This window comes from Meleagris gallopavo, chromosome 1 (genome assembly GCF_000146605.3).
Source record: "Meleagris gallopavo isolate NT-WF06-2002-E0010 breed Aviagen turkey brand Nicholas breeding stock chromosome 1, Turkey_5.1, whole genome shotgun sequence".
Classification (NCBI taxonomy): domain Eukaryota; kingdom Metazoa; phylum Chordata; class Aves; order Galliformes; family Phasianidae; genus Meleagris; species Meleagris gallopavo.
The window spans coordinates 173,603,977-173,622,560 of record NC_015011.2 but is presented as its reverse complement, the minus strand read 5'-3'; the positions used below and the strand labels follow the sequence as shown (position 1 = coordinate 173,622,560).

Genomic DNA, 18,584 nt, shown 5'->3' with positions numbered 1-18,584 from the left:
AATGGTCTATAAAACTGAAGCTGATTTAACTTACTAATGTGGCAGAACTCACTTTCTGAGTCAGAAATGTTCATTGAAGGGCTCAGTAATACCAGGGCACAAGGATGTGAGGGATGCATGATGAAGTCATCACATTTGTTCACCTGCCTAGAGAGCTATGTCCTTCACCTCTCATCTGTCAAACTGTGGTAGTTTCCAGAGGGTGGAAGCAGGGACTGGTAGCCTCAGAGGAATACAGAGACACTGTCTGAGCAAGTAGGGATCAAGTTTGGAAAAGTAAAACCCATACAAAACTGATTCTGGCCAAGGACATCATGGGTAACAAGGGCTTCTGCAAATATTTCAATGACAAAAGGAAGACGAGGGAAAATGAGGGTCTTCTCCTTAATGAAACAGAAAACATGGTTACCTGGGACAGTGAAAAGACCAAGGTACCGAATATTTTCTTTGCTTCAGTCCTTACCAGCAAGATCAGCTTTCAGGAATCCCAGGTCCCAGAGGCCAGGCTGAATGGCCAGGGAAAGAAAATGAACATTTGGTAGAAGAGGATCAAGTCAGGGAATACAAGACCAAACTGGAAATTTGCACGTCTGTAGGCCCTGCTGGGATGTAGCCAGATATGCCCAGTGAGCTGGTAATTACGATTGTGAAGCTACTCTGTAATCTCAGCTTGATGATGATGGCAACTGAGAGAAGTGCCCAAAGACTGGAAGAAAGCAAACGTCACTCCTATCTTCAAGGCAAGCAAGAAGGAGGACCCTCACCTCTATCCTTGAAAGGGGATGGCATCCTGGAAATCATTTCAAGGCACATGAAGGAGAGGACAATCATCAGATATAGTCAGCATGGATTCACCAAGAGGAAGTCATGCCTGACCAACACATAAACCTCTATAATAAAATCAGCAGGCTGATAGATGACAGAGGAGCACTGTGTATCATGTTCCTGTATGTAAGTCAGTAAGACCTTTGACTCTGTCCACTGTAAGATCTTATAGAGATGCTGTTGAAGTATGGGCTGGATATGCAGATAGTGGGGATGGTTGAAAACTTGCTGAACAACTGAGCCCAGAGTGTAATGGTCAGTTGTGCAGTGTCTGGTTGGAGGTCATTCATGAGCAGAGTGCCCCAGCAGTCAATATTGTCCAATCAGCAGTCTAGTCCTGTTTAATATCTTCACTAATGATTTGAATGATTGAGCGGAGCATACTGTCAGTAAACTCATAGATGACCTGAAACTGCAGGGAGTGACAGATACAGTAGATTGTCATAATGCCATCCAGAGGGATCTTGACAGGCTGGCGAACTGGGCTGACAAGAATCTCCTTAATCTTAACAAGCAGAAGTGTAGAGCCCTGCACATGAGAAGGATCAACAGGACATACTGGGAATATCCACTTGGAAAGCAGTTCTGCAGAAAAGGTACTGGGGGTCCTCGTGGACACCGAGGCTGAACATGAGTCAGCAGTGTGCCCTTGCTGCTGAGAAGGCTAATAGTATTCTTGGCAGCATTAGGTATCACTTGCAGGTCGAGAGTGTCACCACCCTGAGCGGTGCCCAGTACCAGGCCAAGAGGCAATGGGCACAAACTGGTACAAGAGGTTCCTTCTGAACACCAGAAAGCACTTCTGCACTATGTTGGTGATGGGGCATTGGCACAAGTTGCCCAGAAAAACTGTGGAGTCTCCTCCTTGGAGATCTCCCAAAGCTGCCTGGACATGGCCCTGAGCATCCTTGCTCCAGGTGTCCCTGCTGGAGCAGCAGTTGAACCACATGGACCCAGAGGTGCCTTCCAACTTCATCCATTTCTTAATGTAACAAATTAGTTACACTTCTACAAATGAGATTGATTGTAAACTTTAATTAAAATATATACATGTTAAAATCTGTATTTTTTTAGTCTCTCGTTTACAGTCATCTGTGGTAATGGTAGCACAAATGTAAGTGCAATAAATATACATTATGGAATTTTTGTTGCCTGAATCTAGGCTACTTCAGTTATCCATGGAGAGAGAGAAATGTTTGTATTAGATTTTTCATCCCATCCTGGCAGAGAACTTTAAAGGAACAAATATTATGCTTTTGGATACGTGTGTATTTTTTACTGGTGTAGGAGACAGCCCGGACAGCTAGTTATGCAGTTGGGTTGAAGAGAGTTTTGATGGCTGTCATGTACTCAGATAAATCTGTCCCACTTGTATAAGCAGTAATTTTGTTATTGTACATCCAACTTCATAGCTCATTTTTGTTGTTTTCTTTACTTGGGAATATGTAAGATAAATTTTATATACAAATTTTATACACTCCATAATTAAAAAAGTTTGTAGTAGTAATAGCTAGGACAACTTACTGAAATGTTTAAACATTTTAATTTACATTTAAATATTTTAATTACCTTTAGGTTTTAAGTTAAAACTTAATAGATGGTAGAAATGTATTAACTAATGTGATAAATCTTCGGAAAATACAGTTGCATTTTTTTATAACTTAAAAATTATTTTAGAACAAACTTCAAAAAAAGCATTCATCTGGATCATATAGGCTTCAGCTGGTCTGTTGGAGTCAGTCACAGACACAGCAGGTAGAACTCACATCTTGGTCTGAATTGGAAGAAATAGTCTGGAGTTCTTGTGTTGTATTAAGCTGCCCAGAACTTATTTTCAAGAGTCTCATTTTGGAAAATAGGTCATGGTCCACATAATTACTATGAAGAAAGTGAAAAAAAAATTCAAAGATAAAAAAAAAGCATCGATTTCTGATAGTATGAGGTTGGAAAGTGCACACCATCAGCTGAAATACTGGACAAAATGACTGGGACTGTGAATTAAATTATTATAAAAATGACAGTTTTATGAGGCAAAAGCCTTTTAACACCTCTTTTTTTCTAAGGTCTGACCACAGATTTCTTGCTCAGCAAAGCAATACCATTGCAAGTAATGAAAGCTCAGAGTGTTCTAGGAGTTAAGAGGCAGGATGTTTTTGCTGAAGGCTTGCTGTGTTTTCCTGATGAAAACAAATGGAAAATCAGCTGTTCTTAGATTTACTTTCTAATACTTTGCTGAATAGCAAGCAGTGTAGCAGCTAAGACCAATTTTTCACTATTGTAGTCAATGCCTATTTCTTATTTACAAGTTAGCATGCATTCTGTAATCTTCATGTTATTTAAAGTATTAAGAGTGTATGTTAAAATCAGTAATGCTTTTCAATTTTGCCTTTCCAGCTTTTGGCCTTTCTTCAAGGATTATTTACATTTTACCATGAAGGATATGAACTGGCTCAGGAGTTTGCACCATACAAGCAGCAGCTTCAGTTCAATTTGCAGAATGTAAGAATAATGTGTATTTTGCTTTGTAAACTAATTTGGAGATACTAGAGTAGCCTTGTAGTACTTTATGGAAGCTCTACATCTTAGAAGGAATTAGCTGAAATCAAATTAAGGTATGAATACATATAAATTATTTCTAAAGCTGCCAGAAAGAACTTTGTAAAATGTAATATTCATGTAGTTAATTTGTGATTTGCAAATCAGAGTTGTGGGAGTTAGAACCAGAAGAGCAGAACAGCAGCCAAGTTTGATTAAGAACACAGTAGTTCAGATATGCTTAAATGTGTGTTTTCTTGAGAGTGGGGCCTATCTTCTGAAATAAGTGGATCAAAGAGCTTCAGCAGGTACAGAATGCTGCTTATTTTTTTAAAGTTTATTTTTTTAAGATCACAGAATGCCAGTATCTGAAGGGGGCCTACAGGAAGACTGGGGAGGGACTTTTTCTAAGGCTGTGTTTCCTCTGTAACTCCTCTTTTGTGTCCATTGTTCACATACAGATATAGATTTCATTTAAATTGCTTCTTGGGAAAATCAGGCAAAAGCTTCTGTTCGATCAAACTTTTCCTCTGGGAACAAAATGCAAGTGTTCTCTGTCTGTAGACCCTCCCAGACTGTTCTGTCAAGTTTTGCATTTGTTAATTGTGGTTTTTCTGTTGAGACTCTTAGAGGAAGGCACAAGGGGTCACTGTTGTTGCATAGCACAGTTTCAGTAAAAGGATGAAAAATGGGTTCAGTCCAGAGGCTGATTGAAGTACCAGCAAGGCACGTGAATCCAGAGCACAGGCCAAAAGTAGCTTTGTAAGTCTGTGTCTGTTAGTTGGCTCTATGCACGGATCAGTAGAAACAGAATTATTAAAGGATTTTCTAAATTTCTATGTTAATTAAGAAATAGGTAAATACATTCTTTGTTAAGCAGTACTTAAACACAGCTTGACTATGTAAATAGACTGCAGAGGTAATGATGGATGCAAAGTTGTGCAGAAGGATCAACATAAAATATTTTTAATTATATTTGTGTGTCAGACAAACATATATATGTAGTGCTACAGAGAAGTTTGGAGTCTGGCTGTAGATCTAAGTCCTCATCTGCTTTTATTCAGCTGAGCTATCTGTTGACCTGTCACCCAGAGCAACACCCAAACTGAGAATGAGATGAAGTATAGAGAAAGACGAGCTGAGGATAATCCTCATGGACAATGGCGTTCAGGCTGTCTGTTGTAGTTGTCAGAGGTTCTCCTCTCTATTGCACTGGATTTTAAGGTCTCACAATCTTGCAGAATTGTTGATCTGTTCTTCTGCTTCTGTTCTTAAAACTTTTCTACAGGTTAAAGTATCAGCAGTAAAATGCTGTAGGAGTAGCAGAGAAGTGACAGACCCTCTTAAAAGCTCTTAAAAGGTCCCTGTGTCCTAACACAGCCCGGTGTCACTTCTGCTGTGTCAGCAGCTTACTTCAGATGTCAGTTGGGCTTGGTTTTCTATAACTTAATACAAAGGCGTGGTTGCTTAAAAGAACAATTAGAATCTTAATAGACAAACGGGGTTACACTCTTAGTATAGAAACCCCCCCCTGTTCAGTAGCACAGCATCTGACCTAAAGCCTCCTGAAGGGCTCAAAATGACCTCTGTTAAATTTGGTCTGAAATTTGGTTCTTGACCCCAAAAATATCACTGGCAAGGTTCAAAGCTGAATTTTAGCTCCCCTTCTGTTTAATAATTAATTAAATTATGTCTGTCTTCAAGGGAAAGATTTAACATACCTTATTACGCTGTAGTGAAAGTCCATGAATGCCAGCTAAATGGGAAAGTATTTACCAGTGTATAAAGCCCAGACAATATTTTTCTGTCTAGCTGAGATTAGATTCCATAATACAATTTTTCAAAGTGTCCTTGCAAAAACATTACAATAATCTTTATTTTATTGCCTATAGGAACAAAGTGTTCAACATCTGGTATGTCAGTAGCAGTCTATCAAACCTCTGGCACTTCATAATAATTCTCCTTTTTCCTACACTGTGTTAGCTAAGTGGAGGGAAACCCTGATCCCATTGAATTCAGAAAAAATACGCAGGTACATGCATACAGGCATTTGCAAGTATGAATTACCCACCTTTGTACTTAATTATTCTTCTGGCTATCAGCTTGCTTGTTTACACACATGATTTTTAGAGCAGACACAGCATTTGTTTCTATGATTTTGGAACACTTCTGCAACTTGTGACCTAGTTGTTGCCTAACATAATTAAATCTCAACTGTGGTGTTTGTGGAGTCCTGTCAAAAAGCAGTAGTAACCATGCTCCGACTAATTTGAGTGTCAGCATCCATAGTGTTACTGTGGGTATGGACACAGGTCTCTGAACCACACTGCTTCCATGTGTGGAGAGACCACAAGTGTCTGGAGACTTCACCCTGGCATAAACCCAAACCATTGTATTCTGCACTTGTTTTAGTGGTTCAGTGGGGCTTACTAGTTCAAGTTTGAGGTTATGCTATCAGTACCCTCTAGTTTAGCTGTTTAGCCTGAATCCTGTCTGCCTATTCTGGAGTACACACAGAAGAAGAATGCATGTCTGCAAAATACTGTGTAAGCATACGTGAAAATGTGAGATGGCATTGTTTCTGTGGTTAGTGACCTGCAGACTTGTGTGCTTAAATTTGGTTCTCCTTTAGTGTGTTATTCCCAGGCTTCTGGAGCAAGAAATTACAATTCTGGTATTCATTTCCCTTTTTGTCTACTGCAGATGCTTCTATTGGTCTCTTTTTGATGCAGTCTTGCTCCTTGGCATTATGAGTTCTTCATTTAATTATCATTTTTACACTTACATGAGGTAACGTGTGTTGATTTGTTTGTTTGTATGTTTGGGGATCTTAGACCCGGAATAATTTTGAGAGCACGAGGCAGGAAGTGGAGAGACTCATGCAAAGAATGAAGTCAGCCAACCAAGATTACAGACCACCAAGTCAATGGACAATGGAAGGCTATCTGTATGTGCAGGAAAAAAGTGAGTAAAGGAGATGTCTTTCAAATCCAATGAAAAGATACACAGCAAAAATTAAAGAATGAAAAAATGGCTTAGCTAGAGGATAAAACAAAAGCTCTGGTTTTGAATGTCCAAAGACTTTTCTTATTATTGCTTCTCTAAAGATGGAAAATTTCTAAAGAAAAATAAATGTTTGACTCTTCAAAATGCACTCAAGGTAGCTAAGGCCAGAGAGAACAGTGAGTGAAAACACATGTAAGCTCCTTGTTTCTTGCTCCCTGCATCTTGTGAGTAGGATGCTTCTTGGGTAGCTCCCTTGTGGGTGGTCCTTTGTGTCTCCTCTCAGTAGCAAACTTGTCAGTCTATTTACACTGTGCTCCGAATGTCTGCCTTTCTCCTTGCTGCAGAAGCTACAAGCACTAAGGTCTCTGCCAAACACTGCAGTGTCTTGACCTTTCTCTGCCTGAACAAGCTCCACAGTTCACCCAGCAGGAACAGCCTCCACTTTTTTTTAGCTATGAGCTCTGCTGACTCAGCCACCTTAATGAACATGCACATAATGGAATAAAAAGGTGGAAGGTGGAAGAAGAAGAAGAAAAGTTGTCTACTTACAGTCTGCCACAATTTTAAAATAGTTGCCAATTTGTGCCTAATTATTATTCATGCAATGAGACGTAAGAATGAAACAAATTCCAAAAAAAATGATGCAATAGAACTGTCATCTGTATCTGAGAATATTTGGGAGATCCTAGTGATACATCATGTGATGAATGAAAACAGAGCCAGGAAATATGTGAAAAGTCAAGAGAGAATTCAAAGCTATATGTGATCAGAAGTATCTCCTGTCACTGTTTTACACTTTGAACAGAATAGACCAAGCCAAATTAGCTGCATTTGGCAAGGATCATTGAAAACACTTAGTAAAATAGTGTGGGTTAACCAGATTTATTTATTCTTTGTTATGGTATCCACCTGATGCTAGAAAAGTATATAGCAGTGTTTTGAGATGGCATATATGTGCCATGCAAGTTTAGTGTTCATTCAAAAATGATTAAACACAACTTTACACCTGATTTTTCAATCTAAAAATAAGTAGAAGGCATCCTGATGCAGGTTTCCCTTGTTAGACTTGGCCCCACTCAACATCAGTTTTGAGAATATCTCCTCCTTCACTGTTTCTCCTTTAGACAGTGAGTCAAAAGACTACATGGAGTTATAGTTGATTGATTTTCTAGATGACATCATGAAATCAATTTTTATTCCATTTTGTGAGCTAAAATAAAGAAACCTTCGTGCTTATAATAATTAACCTCAGCCACTTTTATCCTCAGTAGTACTGAAAGCTTGAAGAAGACCCTCTGTGTTTTAATTGTGTAATAATGATAAAAGAAACCTGTATTAACTGGAAATTGCACTGAGCCCTAATGGGGGAGGGAGAATAGGAGTGAAGCATTGGGCACATGCTGTGCTACATTAAATAGTGAGAGGCCAACTTGACATCCTCTTACTGAAAAGATGTTTGTTCATTAGTGTATTCTGTAGTAAGGGTAAAAGGATCTGTAATCTGTGTGTCAACGAGGAAGGTGCTAGTTGTGTAATCTCTTGTCATGCAGGTTTATTTTCCTACAACCAGCATCCCATAGGCATGAGACAACTTAAGAATAAATGACTTAAATGTTTGCTATTCCTGAAAGGAAAAGTAAATCCTGTACTATTACTAGTATTTGCGCTGGTAAATAGGTGTTTTGAAAAAAAAAAAAGAAAGAAAAAATAAGGCCTTTAAACTCTTTTATTTAGCTGTACAGTTATGAGTAAAAGAATTGAAATTAAATGTAGGTGTTGGCCAACAAAAAGCAGATGACTTCTAAATTCATCTAAAACTTCTTCAAGATGACTCATCCTTCTAAAAGAGTTAATGGTGCTATCTGGAGAATACTTGAATTAGAGCTGACAGAATTCTGAAGTTGGATTAACAAGGACCTGGTCAATTCATTGTGTTTCTTCCCTGCAAAGAGTTAGGAGGATTTTCTCTGAGTTTTTATGATAGCCCCTGTAAAATTCCACTGCTATATTTGTGGATTGCCAGGCTTGTATGGCTGATGAAAACTTTGACATGTCCAGCACTTTTGTGGAAGGCTACATTTAGAAGCCAAAGACATTGCATCTGTAGCAAAATTACTTGGCTTGCTTTTCACACCTTCCAGTTTTATTTATCTAAAAAAATGCACAAAACCTGTAAAATACTTTTTTTTTTTGAAACTCAGAACTTCTTCATTTTTAAAAATAATTAAAAGGTCCAGATGGACTGTACTTCAGAAAATTAATATCATATTTTTCGCAAGTGTTACTCCTGTTGAAAGGGCTTGGAAATTCATAAGTGGATTGAAGTGCTATTCTGAATTTACATAACAGTTAAAATGCTTTATTTTATCTATCTATCTATCTATCTTCGTAATTTCTTTTTATGCATTCATTTGTAGTTGCTTTGTGGAGGGAGGCCATATTTGAATGCTGGTTTCTGAAGCATAATATTTTCCAAAAGGAAATTCTTCTTTGTGCCTCTTCATACACAGTTTGTTTCACCTCTGAGTACCCATAAGCTTTGTCACTGTTTGTAAAATAAATGGGACTGTACTCTGCTACTGCAAAAAGTTGCAGAAAATATCCAATTCTCTTTGCTATATTTCCTGTCCCCCCAATCAGAAAGTCATGTCCAAGTTATCTTCTGACTTTCGGTTGCCCACTGACCACCAGTGCTCCCAGTACAGTTTCATGTGCCAGTGCACATACAGCCATTATGTGCTGGACCAAAGGAGCAGCAGTCACACTGCAAAAGCTTGAATTATCCTGTCTTCTGCAGGGCAGCGCCCTTCCACATTTATGTGTAACACTTAGGGAGCTTGTCTTGTTCTCAGTGCTACGTTAAACAGTGAGGTTGTTCTGTTGGTATTTTTTTAGAAAACCATGGGAAGCTCTGGTTATACTAGGATATGGAGAGAATTCTTGAAATGTGTCCTAACAGCAAAGAATTGTAATGCAAGCATTATGCAAGGCTCTATCTAATCTAGGTTAGCAGCCACTGTTTAAAATACCACTGAGCTTAAGTTCAAGAGTGTTTTCTGTTTATGTTCACTGAAGATTCATAGCCAGAGCAAAGCACTACGTAATCCAGGGTTGAAAACATCTTCTACATCAGATATCCAGTATTTTGCAGTTGGATTAAGGAGAAATGTAGTGTGACCTCTCCAGGATAAAGGATACATGCACTTATTTGGGGATCATTGCAGATTTAATGCACGGATTTCAAAGTTTAGTGTATTCTGAAGAACAGTACTGTTATTATGTATAATTGACAGTTTGTGAGTAGTTTTGACCATTTATTGTTTTCATTTTTAAAAGAATGGCTCTGTAGCTCTTTTCTATGAGCATGACCAATTGTCTTATGGATCAGCCTTCTTTTCAGACTCATTGCTGCTGTTATACTCATCTTTTCCCGTCAGAAAACCATTCCAAGGGATAAAAGGCCAATGTTTCTTGCTGAAGGTGCCACCTCTGCCATTCAGCATTTTATCCCTCCTCTCTAAACCACTATTGTGTTAGAGTCCACTGTTCTTTTTCTTCTTGTCTATTTTTGTGAGGAAATAATCTGCTAGTGTTCAATTGCATAAGGTTAAATCTATGTCTGAGTCATTGCCATTTTACTCTGTGTCCAAAAGATAACATGTAGAGGAATAAAGGTGCTGTGATGTTACCTGAAGTATATGTTACCTTTGATGACCACCTTGAAAATAAAGAGAAATTTCATGGTTTTGTCTAAATTTATGAGTCTAGTACTAGATTTAAGGTTTTCTTCAAAGAAGTTCAGTACTGTACAGTTGAATTTCCTAAGCAGAATAATCCTCAAGATCTGCATTTCCTATTTCTCTATTGTAATAGAATGCTGTTACCCATCTAGTTGCTTAAGAAAATCAGTCAGCTTGAACATCAAGTTGAAATGCATGAAAATAAGATCTGAACATTTTCAAATTAAAAAATGAGAAGTTTTTGATCTTGTATGCTGCATGTGGACTTTTGTGTTTTATCTCTCTACCTAACTCTGTCTGAAATAGTGATTAAATATCAAAATAACTATTTCTTATACTGTCATTTTAATCCAGGGCCACTTGGATTTACATGGATAAAACATTACTGCACTTATGATAAAGGAACAAAAACATTTACAATGAGTATAGCCGAAACTAAATCTGGTGGAAAAGTGGTGAGTTTACACAACCTCCAGCACTTGCATGAACTCTGTATTCCATACTTTACATCAAGCATTCAGCAGATGTTAGAATAAAAAAAATGGTGAAAAGAGTATTAAACTGCTTTCAAACATGAAGCAGTATATATTTTAGATAGATACATAATGTATTCAAATAAAAATATTCATTATATAACACATGAAATACATATTAAATAACTCCTCTTATATGGTGGTTCCAAATGCATAGGAAAGCAATCACAGTCATAGAATGGACAGCATTTAAAAGAGAGTTCTGAAGGTTGTTTAGTTCAATTTCCATGCTCGATGCATGTCCAGAACCTGAACAGATTGCTCAGGACCCCCTCCAATCAGGTTTTAAATATCTTCATGAATTGAGACCCCTACAAACCTCTGCAGGCAACCTGTTTCAGTGTTCAAGCAGTCCCACTGTAAAAATGTTTTCCTTGCATTTCAATGGAATTTCATATATTTCATTTTGGGGCCATTACCTTATGCTTACACATGGCACCACTGAGAAGAATCTGTCTCCATCTTCTTTAGTTCTTCCCACAGCTATTTGTAAGCACTGGGGGACTTTGTATTTGAAGAGTCATAGGTATCTCCAGCCTGTCCTCATTTGACAGCTGCTCCAAACTCGTTTCACTATGCTCATGTCTCTTGTACTGAACAGCTCAGCACTGGATGCAGCACTCCAGATGACTCTCACCAGGCTGAGTAGAGAGGAAAGTAGAATCACCTCCCTCAGTCTGCTGGCAGCACTCTGCCTGATGCAGCCCAAGGCTGTTAGCTGCAAGAGGACATTGGTTTATGGCCAGCTTGTTGACACCAGAGTCTGAAGGTACAAGCCAGGCTGCTTTCCTGGTGCCTGGGCTTATTCCTTCCCCTCTGCAGGACTTGGCATTTCCCCATGGTGGACCTTATAAAATTCCTTTTAGCCCATTTCTCCAGCATTTTGAGGTCCTTTTTACACCCATCTGATGTATTAGCCATTCCTTTCAGCTTTATGCTATGTGAGCTAAATGTAGTCTTAATTTGTATGCAGAGAAATTGTTGGAAAAGTTCATATTTTTAAGCTCTTCTCTTAGAGAATGCTTTTGGTACTGTTCATACAGTTGAATTTTAGATGTGTAGCCTATAACTGTATATTGCCTGGACTAATTTTCTTCTGTTTTGTTTTGTAGAATGGCCTTGTCACAAGCTCACCAGAAATATTCAAGCTGAAATCTTGTATCAGGAGAAAGACAGACTCAATTGACAAACGCTTCTGTTTCGATATCGAAGTATTTGAGAGGTTTGAATTGTTTTCATTATGTTAACATATTAAAAATAATGAAGAAATTAAAAAAAAGAAAAAGAAACAGCAACTTGCAAATAATGTATAATAATTGCACTTGTAGTAGGGACACACGTCTGTCAGTATGCCCACATCTAGACAAGCCTGGCTTTCAAGACCTGGTGCTTACCTGGTACTTACTTGTTCAAACCTGTTTTTCTAACAAAATTAATAAGTTTCATATGTATTGTCTTAAGTATGTTATGTTTGCATGCAGACAGAATGTGGCTTCTTACTTTGTAAAAGTATTTATTCATTCAAGGTTAGGAATGAAGTTAGAAGTATTGAATTAAGCTTTCCCTTTAACTATGATGGAACACAATGCCTTTTCTAGACTTTCTGTAAGAAATATTTTGTGATTGTTACAGTCTTTTAAATTTCCATACAAGGTTGTAGTGTAGCATGTTAATTATGAGGTTACATTTTGTACTTTTAAATATATTTTTACAAAATAGTTTTTTGAGTAAGTTAAGATTTTAGAAGCAGAGATGTTGTGTTAGCTCATTCAGACAAATTGATATCTTGGAAGCTTGAAGTGATAGCTTAAATTTGAAGTTAGTACTTTCTTTCTTCTTTTTAAGTAGAGTCGCACATGCATTGTGGTAATGTCATTGTAAAGTATTCATAAATGGGTGTTGTGCCTTACGTATCCCCTACTCTATTAGAACAACCTATCTGCAGTTCTTTAAGTTCTCTACAGAAATCACTGGAGGCACTCGTCATATATAGTTTTATTCCTCCTGTACATTTTGATTAATTTGAAATGTGAATGACCTGTTAGTTAAAGGCCTTCCAGAAAGCAGGACAAAATATTGAAAGATAAGTAGAATGCAACATTTCTTAATCACTATTATGAGCATATACCTTTCATAAGTTGATAGAAAGTTGGCTCCTGCAGTTTGTTTGATATTCAGCAGGGAGGTAGTGAATTCTTGTGTGTCAGCAGAGGAGATAAAGCCCAGCCAACAAAATACCTAGAAATATTTGGTGGGAGTTCATTAGAAAGGACAGCATTGATTTCTTCTGTATGTGATGTTGGTAAAGCTTGGTGTATGGTTTTTTTGTCTGTGAAAATAAAAATACTGTGGTTTTTATTAACGTTGACAATGACACAAAACGTGAGTAAAAACATATAAATATGGAAACAGTATTAAAATACTGATATTTCAAAAAGGCTACAGTAATGATTGCATTAAAATAATTATAAGCTGAACTTAAATTCAAGATGCATAGTTGTTTGGACATCAGCTGCAAAGTACAGCAAACCTTTAAAAATAACTGACATCTGCAAAATTTCGTTAGCAACATAAGATTACAACTTTTTTTCCTGGGAAAGGGCTCTTTTTTGCAAATACGCAGCTACAACAAACCTATTCTTGCATAAGATTTCATGGGTAAATTTTGTCTCCAGGCACCAGGGAGTGCTAATTCTCTTTGTGCTACTGTATGAAACACTGTGTGAAACATTGCAATTCAAAAACATTGGAAAAGCATGCAGAAGGATGTTCACATCTCATTTCAAAAAAGAGCCATATTAACTGAAAGAAACCATGTGAACTGCTAATGGGGAAGACACAGCATGATCCTTGCTAATTAACACAATTAATTTAAATCTCCTTTGGTGTTTTTCACACCTATGTTCAGCTCAGATTTCTTAGGAAAACTGTTCTAAAGAATAGTCAGCATCTGATTTGTATTAGAATTATATGCAAAGGTAGCATCATAGAGCGAATGTTTCTCTTTGAATGTAATTTTCTTTTTTGAGAAATACCTGTTTTTTCACCCACCTTTGTGAGTGCAGCTTATCTGATATACTTCCAGCTGATTTCAAGGAAATCACTGCAGTGAAGATCAGAATTTCAGATGAACTGTTTAACAGTGTAATATTGAATTTTGTGAAAGTTTGTGCGTAAGCACTGAATATACTTGTTGTCATAGGTTTGGTAGTTTTGGGTAGATTTCTTTTGTGTTTATCTGTGTTTCAAATTATATCTACTTCTTCACATTCTAAGTAAATAGTGTGCTGAGACCAGCAGGGCTTACAGTGGTAAAGAGCTGTTGCGTCAGTGTGTGCTGATGTGCATAACATCTTCTTTCACTGTTTCACTGGACTGATAATAGATTAAACTATTAATAGAAAAATATTTTTACTAAAAATTATTATAATCTTGATCTTTTTTTGTCACATATACATCTGATAGTAATATTAGTCTTTTGTGATTAAGTTAGAGCTAAAGTTCAGAACTGTCTAGTCTTGATTATAAGAACAAGACTTGCTTCCCCTTGAATGGTTTGGTGTATGTGTCAATACATATTTTGTTGTTTTGTATTTTCCAATAGCTTCTCTCATGCTTTCTAGTTACAAGTTTAAAATTGATGTATTTTGGGGAAGGTGGAAAAGGGTCATGGTTTATTGTTGGAAGATAACAGATACAGTGTTCTTTATTTGTAAACCATGAATCTACCTTAGAAAATTATGGTTCTGGACAGTGTGCTGAAAGTTTTGAGCAGAGATGCACTGTGCTGGTGTGGGAGCAAAACTTTTTTAAATAGTCTGTCTCTTGGGCACTCTGTTGGCAAGTGAGTGAATTGCTATCATACCATTTCTTAAAGAACTCATCTGTGATCACAGGTTAAGTTGATTCTTTGTTTTTCCACATCTGTTCGTATAATAATTCCAGTAACAAAGATTGAAACTGGTTTCCTCATTTATTCTCTGATTCCAGTGAATCTTTTTCTAAGTAGCGTCAAAGTTCCATCAACAGAGAATATATCATTTTTGACCTTTTAGCATAGCAGTTGGGGCCAACATGCAGAGCAAACAAGTTTTTGAAATCTCTAAGTTAAAAAATATATACCTGCACCATGGCAGTACTCAGCAAAATTGACTTCACTCTTTGTACCTTCTCTTTCTAGGCAACCCTTTCAGAGGGCTCTTTTCATGTCCATTTTAGGATTTGATGACTTTAACTTCTCCCTGTCTCTTTTATATACATTTTCATATCAGTATTTGTTTGGATTTTGATTACTGTTTGAGAAAAAAAAGATCAGTAACTTCAGTGTATATATATGTTTTTGACAGACCTGGAATCATCACACTGCAAGCTTTTTCAGAATCCAACAGAAAACTGTGGCTGGAAGCTATGGATGGAAAGGAACCAGTAAGGATATTTGTCCTTTTCTTTTATCTTTATAGATTTATAACATCTGTGTTAAAAAAAGAAGCTAGAATACATTTCAGACATAGAGTTAGTTACAGTACTGTACAGTACAGTAAAGGCAAATATAGCTTTTCTGTTTCTCATAAAATACAATTGCAAATGAGCAGTGAAGATAGATACTACTTAGTGAAGCAGAAATACTAGTATATTTAAACTTTTACTTATAAATTTTTGGAGCCTGGAGGTTCTTTTTTTTAATTTTTTATGTATAGGTTGGTAGCCTGTTGTTGTATTGGGTTTGTGGTTCAGAAAAAAATTGTAAAGTGGTAGTTTCTGCAGTGGTCATAAGAAACCATCTCTGGGCAGTGTTATGGAATAGACAGTAAGTACCATCTTGAAAATCACTACAGAGAGCATAAAAATGTGCTGAAAGCTACTAAGACAGGCTTATCTGAGATTTCTTCTCACTATTAATCAGCTCTGAAATTGTCACTGATTAAGGTGATATCAGTGTGGCATCCAAGGGAGAAAAATGATTGATAGATTTTATGAGATAAATAAGTATTTTTACAAAGCTTACTGCTTGACTGAAAAAGTGCAGAAATGAAATCACTCTTTGTATTAATATTTAACCCATTTGCAGTCTTAAAATCTGGCTTCTAATACATTTTATGTGTCTGTAAACTCATTGCAAATCTATAGTCAGGCAATCTATAATCTCAAGGCCTGAATATGTCCCACTGGCTGGCTGCCTTCTCTCTTGAGTGCAGAACAGAACAGCTGTGTATCTTAGCCAGAGCTGAGCTGTGCATTGTTGCCCTCTCCAACTGCTAACCTGAATGAGTGCTGCTGGAATTAAACATCGGGAGGAGGTGAAGAGCTTGGATGGTTTTCCCATAGCAGTGTATTACACTAATGTGCAGCATATTACAGATGGTTAAGAACTATCAGCAATTCCAACAGTAAAGGACTTAACAAACATTGACCTGTTGTATTTGTTGTTTTTTTTCCAGATCTACACACTGCCAGCCATTATTAGCAAGAAGGAAGAGAGTAAGCACTCTAATTATGCAGAATATGAAATATTTCCAGGTTTTGTCATTACAAAAATGGGTTTCTGGATGTGTGTCTGTGTGATGGACATTATTTATGTTTTCTTTCCATCACTCTGAAGATACTATACAGTATCACTAAATGCTGTTTGATGGGTTATGTAATTGGATTACATCAAAGCATATCCTATGTTATGTAAACTGTGAGAAAGCCTTCAACTTTTGTGTTACCAACAAACATAAATTGGAAGAAAAATTGATTGGTCCTGAAATGACAATGTATTTAACAAATCTGCAGATTTCCATCCACAGTCTTTATGTAAATGTAAATGCATGCCCATGTGTTGAAATATCATCTCTGTATGGGTCATACCTTTTCATTTATAGGTATATATACACCTATTAGGCATATGCAGTGTAATAAAACGAGTATATTTCTGAATATTCAGACATACATCTATGTGCAGTTGTGTTATGGTAACATATGTAGACAAATGCAAAAAAAATATTTAAAATATGTTTGAGTATATAAAGTAGAGAAAGAGATGTGTCAGATATGCACAGGTGTCTTCCTGTGAAAGGAAAGAAGGTAAATTTGAGAACAGAAGTCTAAAATTAAATGAGTATGTCTGTTTTGTTGGGTTTTTTTTTTGCTTTTTTATTGATGTTACTGTTTTGATGATGACACATATGCTGCTCTAAAATCTCTGTTTAGCCAATTAGAAGAATGAGTGTCAAAGATCCGAGAATTAATGCATAATGCATTCACTTGAAATAATCTTAATAACAAAGATTGTTTTGCTGTGTTGCTGTATTTTGAGCAGTTATACGCATGTGCAAGAAGCAAGAATGTAGTATGAAAATCAGTGCAAATATTCTGGTCATTATGTTAAGTCATGAATTCTTAAAACCATTTCCCTCAGCAGAGGGAAGAGAGTTCAGTAGTCTTGTAAAGCAGTGACCTTTGGACTGTATGTGTGGAGTTTCTGATTCTAATAAAGGCAGTAGAATATTCTCATAGGCATGAGAAATTTCTATCTTTATTGCTAAATGTATACGTATATTATAGACTTACAGAGTAAGTCTATATCTCACTAATCTCACTAATAAATGTGTATTAGTCTTTTTTGACTGAAATGTGATTATAGCTAAACATGGAGATTTTGTGTATTGATGAGTTGAAAAATTATTTTTCCTTCTCTTTTAGTGTTCTTAAATGAAGCAGGTTTCAACTTCGTGAGGAAATGTATCCATGCTGTAGAAACAAGAGGTAACTATTAAATCACAGATAATATATTAGATTACTATGAATATTTTTCTCAAATAATGCTTTGAGTCTACGTATTTTAAAGCTCTGTTTTAGAGTATGTCTGTCATTCAGTTTGTACTTTTCACCTTCCATGGATGTGCTTTATGCTTAAAACCATTGCCACAAATTCCAGCAAAGGTTCTTTGCATATCATTTAAGTGTGGGATTTTTGTTTGCTTGTTTTGATTTTTTGTTTTTTGTTGTTTGTTTTTTTAACATCATACTAGTTTTGTGTTATTTAGAAAGCTTAATACACTGTTACACACATACTTAGTTTAGGTCTTTTATTTGTGTGCACTGAATTGTGCTTTTGATTTCTCACATGAAACCTTAAGACAAAAAGTACATTGTATCAGCACTCTTTGCTGGCAAATGTTTGTTGATGAACCTGATCCCCCATCATTTCACTCAATCACTCTACATATGGCTTATCCATTAAAAAAAAACTAATTGAAACCAGTATTTGGTAGTGAGAATGTACAAAAAGAAAGTAATTGTCTATTGATGAGGTGGTATCTTGTAACTCACAGTGAGCTGTTTTACAATTCCCTTTCAAACAGCTGTATGGTATTCCGTAAGCAGAAGTGACCTTTTCTTGTCTGTGCACTGAGCTCTCTGAAGTCTCTTGTAATCCAAAAGCTGTGCAAAATGACTGTGTGCAGCATTGAGCCCAGCATGATTTCTTCTTCTCAGGTAGCAGTGTTGTGTAGCTTTTGAATCACTCACAGCTTGCATCGCTCTAGTAAAAAAATGATAAATAATAAAAATTAATAAAACAATATCACCTGCAGGTTGTCTAGCAGAGATCAGATGTTAGAATATTGTTTTGAAATGAAACGTACAATCTCGAAACAGTAAGACCAGAAGAAGGAAGAAGAATATATTCACATACCCACATTAAATCTACAAATTAGGAGTTACAATTTTTAATACATCCTGCTAGAGATATGAAGTTGGCACCTGTGATGTGGAATAAAAGAATAAACTCTTCCTGTTTTTGTTCTCTGAGTCACACAACCAGAGTAAAGGAGCAGATTATTTTTCTGTATTTTTCCTGAGATGTCGGTACAACAAAATATATGAGGGGTGAGAAGAAGAAAATATCACATCAAAATTTGCATTCTGCTTTGGACTTCCAAGTACTGTTGATGTTTAAAAA

General features: G+C 36.6%; 1 protein-coding gene across 1 annotated transcript in view; it reads left to right on the top strand.

Moving 5' to 3' along the window:
• The window catches only part of LOC104917608 (rho GTPase-activating protein 42-like), a 45,065-nt gene extending 27,644 nt beyond the window's left edge, over positions 1-17,421 (top strand). Inside the window, exons 5-11 of the mRNA XM_010729071.3 lie at positions 3,220-3,324; positions 6,195-6,324; positions 10,461-10,561; positions 11,752-11,861; positions 14,986-15,064; positions 16,078-16,117; positions 17,324-17,421. Of these exons, the coding sequence (XP_010727373.2) occupies positions 3,220-3,324; positions 6,195-6,324; positions 10,461-10,561; positions 11,752-11,861; positions 14,986-15,064; positions 16,078-16,117; positions 17,324-17,397 (639 nt within the window). The 3' untranslated portion in view covers positions 17,398-17,421. The remainder of the gene's footprint in view (positions 1-3,219; positions 3,325-6,194; positions 6,325-10,460; positions 10,562-11,751; positions 11,862-14,985; positions 15,065-16,077; positions 16,118-17,323) is intronic.
• The last annotated feature ends 1,163 nt before the right edge of the window (positions 17,422-18,584 follow it).